Source organism: Simochromis diagramma, unplaced genomic scaffold, assembly GCF_900408965.1.
Source record: "Simochromis diagramma unplaced genomic scaffold, fSimDia1.1 OVJJ01000661.1, whole genome shotgun sequence".
NCBI classification, from domain to species: domain Eukaryota; kingdom Metazoa; phylum Chordata; class Actinopteri; order Cichliformes; family Cichlidae; genus Simochromis; species Simochromis diagramma.
The window spans coordinates 39,124-51,241 of NW_024387100.1; the positions used below are offsets into that span (position 1 = coordinate 39,124).

The window sequence follows — 12,118 nt, forward strand, 5'->3', positions numbered from 1 at the left end:
ACCGTTGTCGACAGGATTCGAACCTGTGCGGGGAGACCCCAATGGATTTCGAGTCCATTGCCTTGACCGCTCGGCCACAACAACCACATTTGGCCGTTGAACTACATACTTGAAAGACATACGTCTTCCAAGTCCTACACCACACGTCTTTCAAGTAGGATGTGCACAACAACGGCCACGCTGGATTGTAAATGCGGTAGCTGCATGACTTTGGTGAGAAAGCTTGTGGTTTTTTAGTTCCGTGAGATCGGTGCAGCACAGCTGCGGTTGAAGCTAGCTGGCTGACATTAGTTTGCTTGTTTGCATGAACAGTAACACACACAGCTGATGATTTTGCCACCGCAAAGAGCTGATCAGTACATGGTTAGTAAAATGTTATCTTCATTCCAAACATTCAGCACAATATTTAAAGTGGGACTGGGTGTCTTTATGAAGAAGTAGCGTGTCCAATCCCAGTTTCATGTAAGAAGGTATAGGTATGAAGTGATGAGAACTCAAAGCCTGTGTGAACAGTGTCTTTCCACAGCAAACGGTAGCAGCGAGGCCGATGAAGAATGCACCTGGCCTGACATTGTAAGCATTTGCAGAAACAGCGGAGAACATTTCTAGTGTAAAACAGTACGCAGCCCACATGCGTGAACAGCACTGGGAGTGGCAACTGCGATGGCCGGGATTCGAACCCGGGTCAACTGCTTGGAAGGCAGCTATGCTCGCCACTATACCACCATCGCTGTGAAAAACTGCAACATCACTGATTCATTGTCCGGCTTATAAAACTTTTCAGGACAATTAACAAGGTGGGCATTGTGATTACTCGCTTGTCAGGTTCTAAACTGGTCAAAAGGTGGATCACTAGGCAAGGCAAGGCAAATTTATTTGTATAGCACAATTTAACAACAAGGTGATTCAAAGTGCTTTACAGAGACATTAGAAACAAAAACAAATAAAAAGCATGATTTAAAATTGATTAAAACAAGCAAACAAACAAACTAACTAAATACACACATCTCTAAATACACACTAAAAAGACTAGTGCTTTCATGCAACTGCACATTTAATCTCATCAGCTAAGCTTCTTTGCTACTCAAGTGTGGCCTCTCACGCATTTAAACTCTTGCGTGATTTTTAGCACCTTGACAGTTGCAATGGTCACGCGAGTTCTTCACGTCACAGCAGACAAGGTGCGAATAGGTGTGAATCTATCTTGGGACGAGGACGTCTTTGGCTCCTCTTTTAAGTTATTGGACTTTGCACAGTTCAGTTCTTTGTACAGGGTACAGTTCTGCAGCGCTATGTACATATGGACAGTATTAACAAAGGGAAAAACATATATATATATATATAAAATGTACAATATACAAGACGTAAGTAATATGTAATAAATAGTGTTATGTATATACAGTTGAGTTATTGCACATAGAATTGGTATAAATAGTGTTATGTATATACAGTTGAGTTATTGCACATAGAATTGGTATTGCACAGTGGTGGTCCATAGAGGAAGTGGGAAGTGGGGGGGCTGTGTTATCTGTGCATGTGTGAGTTCAGGGTGGTTATCGCTTTGGGGAAGAAACTGTTTTTGAGTCTGTGGGTTTTTGTGTTGATGCACCCGTAGCGCTTCCCTGAGGGAAGCAGGCTGAACATGTTGAAACCAGGGTGGGAGCTGTCCTTGATAATGTTTGCTGCTCTAGTGAGGCAGCGGGAGGAATAAATGTCCATCAGGGAGGGGAGAGGGCAGCCGATGATCTTTTGTGCTGTCTTGACCACACTCTGAAGCCTCACTCTATCTGCTTTGGTGCAGCTGCCGTACCATACCGTGATGCAGTAGGTTAGCAGGCTCTCAATGGACGAGCGGTAGAAGGTCAGCAGCAGGTCGGCGTTCAGCTTGTACTTCCTGAGGACTCTCAGGAAGTGCAGCCGCTGTTGGGCCTTCTTGATGACCGCTGAGATGTTTCCTGTCCAGGAGATGTCAGCAGAGATGAGGACACCAAGGAACCGGAAGGTGTGGAGCCTCTCCACACACTCCCCGTTGATGTAGAGGGGGGCCAAGTCAGTGCTGTGTCTCCTGAAGTCAACAATGAGCTCTTTGGTTTTCTTAGTGTTCAGTGCCAGGTTGTTTTCTGAACACCATGCTGCCAGCTTCAGGACTTCCTCTCTGTACTCTGCCTCGTCTCCCTTCGAGATGAGTCCGACTACCGTGGTGTCATCAGCAAACTTGATGATGAGAGTGTTGTTGTGGGTCGAACTGCAGTCGTGGGTGTAGAGAGAATACAAGAGGGGGCTCAGCACACAGCCCTGTGGGGAGCCGGTGCTCAGTGTGCGAGTGGAGGAGAGATGAGGGCCGAGTCTTACAGTCTGGGGCCGGTTTGTGAGGAAATCCTTTATCCAGGCACATGTGAGAGGAGGGAGGCCAAGAGTGACCAGTTTGGTGATGAGGATGTCCGGGATGATTGTATTAAAGGCTGAGCTGTAGTCCACGAAGAGCATTCGGACGTAGCTTTGCCGCTGCTCTAGGTGACTCAGCACAGCGTGGAGGGCTGTGGCGATGGCGTCTTCTGTGGATCTGTTTGCACGGTATGCAAACTGGTGGGGGTCGAATTCTGGGGGGAGGTAATCCTTGATGTGCTGAAGGACTAGTCTCTCAAAGCATTTCATGATTACCGGTGTGAGGGCCACAGGGCGGTAATCATTCAGGCTGGAGATGGGAGACTTCTTCGGCACTGGGATGATTGTGGCTGATTTTAGACAGGATGGGATGGCTGCCTGATCCAGTGAGAGGTTGAAGAGTCTGGTGAAGATGAGGGTGAGCTGGTGTGCGCATGCTCTTAGTACCTTGCCAGGTACTCCATCTGGACCGGCCGCCTTCCTGGGGTTCACTGCTAGGAGGACACGTCTGACCTCGTGCTCTGTTACAGTGAGTGGAGCGGTGCAGGAACCAGGTGAGGATGGGAGCAGGGCTGAAGCAAATGAGTGTTGCTGTTGTGGTGTTTCAAAGCAGGCGAAGAAGCTGTTTATTTCCTCTGTCAGCTGCCCACTCTGGTTTTCTGTTTTCGCAGTGCTGCCTCTGTGGTTGGTGATGTCTTGCATTCCCTGCCACACCTCTCGTGTGTTGTTGCTGGACAGGTGGGACTCGATGTTCCTTTTGTGGTCTGACTTGGCTTTTTTAATCCCCCTTTTCAGGTCAGCTCGAGCAGCCCTGTACAGAACTCTGTCACCTGACCTGAAGGCGGCATCACAGGCTTTGAGGAGTGAGCGGACCTCGCTGGTCATCCAGGGTTTTTGATTTGGGAAAACCCGAATGCTTTTGTCCACTGTCACATTTGCAGTACAGAACTTGATGTAGTCCAGTACTGATCCTGTGAATGTTTCTAGGTCCTGGGCCCTATTTCAGGAAGCCGGTTTAGAAAACTCAGAGTGAAAAACGATACTCAGGGTTGAGTAACCCCGAACTGTCCAACTCGGAATATTCGGTTTCAGAAAGGCTGATAACAATTAGTTCAATCAACGCGGAGTTGCTTTAACCCCAAGTTAAGCGCGCGCACGAGGATACATAAAGCCCTGATCAGTGGAGCACAGATTAAGCGAGTCACCATGGAGACGGAGGGAAAGAAGGCGCGGTCAATGTATTTTACAGCGCTTGAGGCCGAAATTCTGATGGCAGCATATGCCGACAGCATGCAAATTTTGCGGAAAAAAAGTAACACAGCCGCAGCTGCAAAAGAAAGGGAGCATGCATGGCAAAACAAAGCCGACAGAGTCAATGCGTGAGTGTTAATTTAAACATTGAGCTAGGGATTTCCACCCATTTAACACGTTATTTTATTATATTTTATTTTTTATTTTATACATTTGATTTTGTGATGTGATTTGAGCGCAGGTGCAACCCAACAGGCCCCAAACGTTCCTGGCAGCAAGTAAAAATGAAACATAAAAATATAGTCCAAACAGGTAAGGTGTAATTGTATTATGAGCCATGGTGCTTGGTCTGTTTGTCCGATGTAAATCAATTGCAGTTAGAGGCTACATTAATTTTCCTTCTGTAAGCACTTATTGAAATTATCTGAGCACATTACAAGTACATATTTGCTTACTCTGTATGCTCAAATGTGACCCGTTATAGCCAACAGAAAAAAAGCGGAGGCCCGAAAAACAGGTGGGGGTCCTCCACCACCACCACTCACAGAGGCTGAGCAGTTGGCTTCCACATTTGTGATAATGTTGGCAGCATCACATATGATCTTCACAGTGCAGAGAACACAAGTTAGCATCCATTACTATAATGAAATAATTTGTTAGTTTGAAATGCTACAGGGAACTATGTACCTGTACATTAATGCTGTGGAAAGACTTCCTGTTCACATAGTCTCCTTCATTTACTGAAGGAGCAATGATTGGAATGTGAGTGCCATCTATACAGCCAATCACGCCTGGGAACCGTGAAAATAAATGTAAAATTTAAGTAGTAGTTCAAGTATCACCACATCATGGATTAAGTTTCGTTCATCCTGATACCTGCAATTTTGTGGAATCCCTCTTTGATAAATCTTGTGGGTCTATGACCGGGGAACACCACAAACGAGTACAGGAGACGTTCCAGTGCAACTGTAACATTCCTGACTGCCCGACAGACGGTAGCCTTGGAAACGTGCTCAGCGTCACCAATATTATACAGAAAGCTTGCAAAAAACCGAAGTGCAATACAAAGAATATGTACAGAACTGAGAGAATGTCCGCGATGTGTCACATGAGCAATATTAGGCCTGAGGATGTTATTCAAAAAAATTATAGATTGTGCTGAAAAACGGTGACGTTCACACAGGAAATCATCAGGAAATGATAAAATGTCCAAACGCGCTCTAATCACTCTCTCCTGGCGGAGAGCTCTGCGGAGAATTTGGGCTTCAAGATCTACTGGCTCTTCGAGGTAGGGGCACGCCATGTCCGACACTTCCTACAGTCAGGTTTCCGACAAAGAGGCGGAGACAGTCAGGGTTAGTTGTAGTAAACCTGCTAGGGGGCAGGTTAGCTTCACAGAGTGTGTCGTCATGGTAACTCACTCAGGCTTCATCTGAACTCGCTTTGTGAAACCGAAAACCCAGAGTTTTCGTTAACTCAGGGTGTACTTACTCAGTTTTTCCACTAAACCGGCTTCCTGAAACAGGGCCCTGGTGTTCAAATATGTCCCAGTCTGTCTCTGTGAAGCAGTCCTGTAGTTTGGAGAACGTTTTTAGTGTAAAACAGTACGCAGCCCACATGCGTGAACAGCACTGCGAGTGGCAACTGCGATGGCCGGGAATCAAACCCGGGTCAACTGCTTGGAAGGCAGCTATGCTCGCCTCTATACCACCATCGCTGTGAAAGACTGCAACATCACTGATTCATTGTCCGGCTTATACAGATTTTCAGGACAATTAACAAGGTGGGCATTGTGATTACTCGCTTGTCAGGTTCTAAACTGGTCAAAAGGTGGATCACTAAAAAGACTAGTGCTTTCATGCAACTGCACATTTAATCTCATCAGCTAAGCTTCTTTGCTACTCAAGTGTGGCCTCTCACGCATTTAAACTCTTGCGTGATTTTTAGCACCTTGAGAGTCGCAATGGTCACGCGAGTTCTTCACGTCACGGCAGACAAGGTGCGAATAGGTGTGAATCTGTCTTGGGACGAATCTGGGACGAGGACGTCTTTGGCTCCTCTTTCAAGTTATTGGACTTTGGCAAAAAGGTTTCATGCTTAATTAAAAAATGAGAGCAAGTGTCTGTGTCCCGAATACAAAGTGGGAGCTGGTTCCACAGAGAGGGGCCTGAAAAGTGATGGCTCTGCCTTCCATTGCACTTTTAAATCCCCTCGGAAGCCAGCAGTCTGAGAGCAAAGCACTCTGTTGGGATGATATGGCACTGTGAGATCTTGTAGACAAAATTGGTGGTGATTATTCAAGACCTTGTGTGTGAGGGAAAGTATTTGGATTTTGATTTAATTGGGAGCCAATGAAGAGAGAAGTCCATATGGGGGAAATCTACTCTCTCCTTCCAGTCCCTGACTGTGCTCTGGATGCAGCGTTTTGGAAAATAGTGTAAAGGCTTTTCAGGAAGCTTTTAGGACACTGTGAAAATACTGAATTTGAATAGTGGAGGCTAGAAGTAGTGAATGTATCCTTCCTCTCTATCATTAGATGGAGAGAGTGTACAAAGGCCGGCATAGTGGGTCTGTGGCCACTCTTGCTTGCGCTTTTACGTGTCCGTTGATGTTTGAAGCTATTTCTGCTGTTGTCCCATTCCCGGTGAAATCCGCTGTCCCTCCAATCCCGATCCCAGTCCTCTTGCAAAGCAATCAGCATTTGTCAGACGCATCATTCATTGGTGATACTCAGACAGGATCCTGGACGACTACATGGGGGCACGTCTGGGGTGGCTAAGAGAGCAATTGAAGGATGCCATGTTTACTGAATATGTGCCTAATTTTGTTACTAATTTATTACTGTAAAAACAGAAATTCAATCATCAATCCTTCTCCCATTTTCACATAAGTAGCACATAATTTATAAGTGTTGGTTCCTTCCTCAGCAGTAGTTAACAACATATGCTGGCTTATTTTTCCTTTCATTGAGTGACAGCCACTTTTGCTGCTTTCACGCTTAAAGATAGAAAGAAAGCAAAGTTATCAAAAGACTGATCTGCAGATTGCAGCTACTTAGACAACTGACAATCTGTTTGTGCCTGTTTGCTTCCTTCATTGATACATGTGTAACTGACACATGTGATGTGTTACTGACACATGTGATGTGTAAATGAGAATCTATGTTAATTAAAGTATTAAAGTACTTACACACTGTAAATGGCATAAAATCAAGTGATGGTGTAGCTTAATAAAATAGTGATGGGTATAGATAACGTTGCATCAGAACCTTTGTGGATATTTAAACGTTAGTAATCTGGGCAGAAATGATCACATTTTACTTTAGTTTGTTTAAAGGTTTAAGTAATGTTTTAAATATTGTATTGGATGTGTAGCTACTTTTTGTTGCTCCCTTGTGACAAAGGATCGCTCTGCGTGTTTAATTCGGGACCTTTTTACACTGGATGCTCTTCCTGTGGGCAGTTGTGTTCCTGACTGGGATCAGACCAGTGACCTTTTGCTTAAATGTGGTAACCAGTATGCTGTTGATGAAGGAAAATGGAAATAACTGAGACAGTCTCTGAATAATTAAATGTTGTTGATCTATTGCTGAATGGTGTTTAAATGGCCATTACAAATCAGTTTAAGCTGAAAGTGTTGTAGTGTGTCTTATGGTCGTTGTTACATACCCATCTTTATACAAATACATTGAAACATTATTAATAAAAAAAAGTTACTTAAATGAACACAGTCAGTAGCTGTTGTGAGATGAACTGGCATTTATAGTACATCTGTTCCAACACAGTGAAGTCACATGCAATTTAGATAGTCATCATGAGACGTTTTACCAAAAGCTTTTGTAATTCTTTTCAGTCTGTCAGTGTGGCATCTGTGTCTACACTTGGATCTGAAGTTTATAGAGGTTAAAGAGCACATTGTACACGGGCCTTGAAGAAAAGGTATGTAGTCTTAAGCTCGATGTTTTGGTGGAGTCAGGGGTCTGTAGCATTTTGCACTTCCAGCAGACTGACGTTTGGTCATCATCATCATCATCATCATCACTGAATCACAACATCTTCTCCTTCACCCTCACACTCTAACTCCACTCTGTTCCCTTTCATACATCATATATACTTAGTCTGCTACAAACCAGGAGGCGTAAAGCAGGATAAAGTTAAAAGTTTGATCCATTGTTTAAACTAACTTGAATGATCAACAACCAGGAGGAGGCAACGATTATGGAGGCACGGGAGGTGAGGACCACGCAGGTGGAGGAAGTGAGGAACGTGATGGAGAAGATTGAGCTCAACAAGGGACAGGATGACCCACTGAGCACTTCAGAGGGGCAAGTGGAGCACGCAGGCAACAAGACCAGCAAAGGTGATTTGTATGTTTGTATAGATTGTATGCTTTATATTTGGAGTCCAGGCTGAATTTTAGAGGAGTACCCTGATGGCTGAAACAACAGATATTTATGTTCCCTGACCAAGGATCAAGGAACATGTATTTTACACCAGCTGATACATGTACAGTCAAATCTATTGAATGTTGATATTATTACATTTAATGTAACCATTTAAAGTGATTTTGTTTTTGTCTTTCTCCCAAAATCACGTATGTCAACACAGGATCCACCAGGGGGAGAGTTTTTGGTGAAAGCCACAAAAAGACAAAGATGGGTATGTCATTGTTTGTGGAAGTATTTAGACTAGTTTGATACACTGTAGTAGAGTGTGTATGGAAGATTTGATTCAAGGAACATTATCATATGAAGATGAAAACCAAAGTTGTGCGATCTCTGAAAGTGTTTTGTTTATTTGCTTTTTGTTTGTTTGTTGTTTATGAAACTGGTGACTTGGCTGTGATCTTCAGTCCCAGAGGCATCAAGATCCAGACCTAAGAAGAAAAGGCCACTAGTAAGTATGCTTTTGCTAATGCTTTTAATCACCACAGCTCATTCCATTCAGTACAAATACCTGTAGATATGTGATGATTCCAAGTTTACATTACACTAATGGCAGGAAACTGCATACATGTGTCACCTTATACACATACCACATACTATAGAATTCAGTCCCCTTTGCTTTTTGCAGTCTTATTGCAATATATAAGTACTTTTAACAGATGATGCAAGTACAGTTAAATGCATTCACTCCAGTAAAAATGCTTCTAACACAATGCTGTTGCAAGCAGCAGGTTTTCTTTTTCTGTTGTCGATGTAGATTAGATAGAACTTTATTAATCCCTCGGGTCACTTGGCGCTCCTGCTGGATGCTCTGCAGCCATCAGTCGTCAGCGAGCTCCGTCTTTGCAGCTGCGAGCTCACCACTGATGACATGCAACATCTGGGTAACTAACACACAATGACATTATACTTTTTCTTTTTTGGTCTGTAGTGGATCATTAGGCTGCATAAATGTATATTAAGACAAGTAAAGCCTGAAGGAAATTGATATTTCTTTCATTTATTTCATGCTGCCAGCATCTATAGCTGTCGTATAAAACAAAACAATGAAACTATTCGGTGTTATTTTTGTCTCCATCAGAAACATTGTGAACAAAACAGTAAAGTGAACAGGCATAAAGTGATCAGTTATCAATGGGTCCTCTTCCTCTGTGCAGCTGCCGTGTGCAGACGGGGCTGTCTCTCCTCACTCCGTGCACTGGATCTGTCCTACAACAGCTTGGTGGGAGACAACGGTTGGTGCAGTCTGTTTGCAGCAGGAGGTCTGGGCTCTCTGGAAGACGTGGATGTCAGTTTGCGACCTTCAACCTCTGCTCCGTGCTCAGCCTGGCTGCCCGCTCTGCTGGCTCGACTGGCCATGCAGAGGTGGACAGCTGACTGTCAGGAGAGAGAGCAGCTGAGGTACTGTCTGAAAAAGAGGAGCGTCCTGCTGGAAAGGGATCCAGATTTACAAGACACATCATCAGCATGTAAAGGGAACAGTCAGGAGAGCCTAGAAGAGAGTCAGCCTGAGGAGTAGGGAGCAGAAAGCCTGAGTTATCTGATCTCAAATTACAAATCATCACAGAGAGATTTCAAAAGAGAACTAGGGAAGAAAAGCGCAATCAGGTCTGAAAAACCTTCTGATTACAAGTAAATTTGTCCAAACATTTGTACAATGTGACCAGCTGGGACGGGTCCTCTGGGACTAGGGATGGGTATCGAAAACCGGTTCTTGTTGAGAACCGGTTCCCACTGTTTCAATTCCTTGGAATCGTTTGCCACTTTTAAAAACGATTCCCTTATCGATTCCAGTCGCCCCGAATGACGTCATCACGTTGAGTAGCGTCTTTTACCCAGTAGGAAACACGGCGCCTGAGCGGCACAAACGCTCAAAAGTTTGGTTACACTTTATGAGAAAGGATGACAACAGGGCAACGTGCAATACTTGCAAAGTAGAGATTTCATCAAAGGGAGGAAACACTACGAATATGCAAAAGCATTTGCTCAAAAAACACGCGATTGCTTTCAACGAATGTCGTGTTTTTGATCCGCTCCGGACTAGCGAAGCTCAACCCAGCAGCAGCGGTAGCGTTTCCACGTCCTCTCCCGTTAATACTGCAGGTAACTAATCACTATTATGTTAGCGCGATTTACCTTATTACAAAACCTGCTATTACTGTGCGTTGCATTTAGATAACCATGATGAGAGAGACAGAGTCTGGCTGGCTCAGATGCTGGCAGTTCTCGCTGCAGTCTACCGGTAGCGTCTCCTTTCAGGCCAGGATAGACGAATGTCACCCAGCAGTGTCTAAGTTTGTGGTCAAAGGCTTGCACCCATTTGCCACAGCAGATGCCCCCGATTTCACTTTGGTAAGTGAATGTGTTTAACTGTAGGCAGGACATTACTGGATATTCTTGTGTAATTGCTACAGAATAATTTATGTTAAACTTTGTTATTGCTACAGAAGAATATTTATTTTATTATTTTACATATACATTTTTTGTTCCTGGGGACCCTGTGACACCCCATTGAAGAGCCGTAGGCTGTGGATCTCTTAAGATCTCACTGTTGGGTTTGTAAGGCCATGTTACTCCTAAATTTCTATCTTGTTCAAAGAGAAGATATAAAACACAGTTCTAAGCTAATCGACTTTAGTGTTCTCCTTTTTTAAAAAAAAGAATTGATAAGAGAATCGATAAGGAATCGAATCGTTAAACAGAATCGAAAATGGAATCGGAATCGTTAAAATCTTATCAATACCCATCCCTATCTGGGACTGACCTTGAGTTTTACAATGTTGAACTCTTTGTTAGGTGTTTACGGTATCGTTTAATACTCTTCTTTTGTTCTTGAGCATGTTTGGAGTCTTTATTCCGTGGGGTTTATCCCTGTGTCTGTTTCCCTGTTGAGTTCGATATTCACACCGGATATGTCCTGATTTATTTTGGCGGTCAACTGTCAGAAACATTTCATGTTTAGTTTTACGTCCCTCTCCTCTCTCATTGTCATTGATCATCTTCACCTGTTTTGTTGGCTTTCTGTGTTTAAATGGTGGCGTCTTCAGTTTATGAAGGACAGTGGAATTAATTTGCTTTTTAATCTAATGAACTTTATCATTCTGCACTTGGACTTTGTAATTCTGCAGTCAGACAACAGCCTAAATAAAGATTCACCTTTGTTACATCTCCCACTCGTTTTCAATTGTGCAAAAACTGCGTTCAGCCATTACAAAAATACTTAAAAGACTTTGTTGCTACAATTTTTCAACAATTCATGATGAACATTCATGCCACAACAACTCAGCTGACAGACGGTTTAATGCTTTTTGTTGCAGTTTGATTAAAATCGGGACATGGGAACAGAATCAGAGACACTGATTAGATACAATGTAGCTTGCTTCAACACAATGCTCAGGCTCTGGAACCAGTTTCCCAGATAGGGTCTGTGCAGCGGGGACTGGTTTGTGGCGCAGCTGCAAGGGAGGCTGACAGACTGCAGCTCCATCAGTTCATCACTGCTGCTTCTTCGTCAGACTCATCTCTGACTGCCAATCACCTGTGACACCAAACACACCTTTATTTTTCCATTATTACTGATAATAACCAATATAAATAAGTGATTCGTGTTGATTCAATGTTTTTTTGTCTGATATGTGGTTTTGTATTTGACTGATGTCATTTAACTGCACCGTACATTGGTCAAGTATGTTTAATAATAAACATACAACATACAATAAACAAAGAGGGATCAAATTTAAATCTCACTGACTAGGAAGCACACAGTGTTTGTCATTTTATATTAACTTTACTCTGAAATAATTTTAGCATTTTTTTCAAGTCCCCAGTGTTTCCTGATCCTTGGAGCACTCCTGGTTATCTGCTATGGTGGAGGTGGCCAATGTCTGGAGACAAATCGTTGTTCTGGGGAGCTGCTTTCCTCCAGTTACTTTACATCAGAATGGAAAGCATGAGAACGACCCTGATGGAAAACAGAAACAGCATCCAGGAAGGGAAATAAAGATTAAGCTGGGGGCGACCGTGGCTCAGGGGGTTGGA

The 12,118-nt window shown here is 43.6% G+C and overlaps 1 protein-coding gene and 3 non-coding genes across 4 annotated transcripts; 1 reads left to right on the plus strand and 3 right to left on the minus strand.

Moving 5' to 3' along the window:
* Positions 1-2: 2 nt before the first annotated feature.
* Positions 3-84, minus strand: trnas-cga. The gene has a single exon. It is a non-coding gene; the product is annotated as a tRNA-Ser (tRNA).
* Positions 85-659: 575 nt separating this feature from the next.
* Positions 660-731, minus strand: trnag-ucc. The gene has a single exon. It is a non-coding gene; the product is annotated as a tRNA-Gly (tRNA).
* A 4,550-nt stretch (positions 732-5,281) lies between these two features.
* trnag-ucc lies at positions 5,282-5,353 on the minus strand. Its single transcript has one exon. It is a non-coding gene; the product is annotated as a tRNA-Gly (tRNA).
* Positions 5,354-8,867: 3,514 nt separating this feature from the next.
* Positions 8,868-9,632, plus strand: LOC120743042 (leucine-rich repeat-containing protein 31-like). Its single transcript, XM_040046587.1, has 2 exons — positions 8,868-8,964; positions 9,238-9,632. Exons 1-2 carry the CDS (start codon positions 8,952-8,954, stop codon positions 9,597-9,599), a joined length of 375 nt encoding a protein of 124 aa, XP_039902521.1. The 5' UTR covers positions 8,868-8,951; the 3' UTR covers positions 9,600-9,632.
* The last annotated feature ends 2,486 nt before the right edge of the window (positions 9,633-12,118 follow it).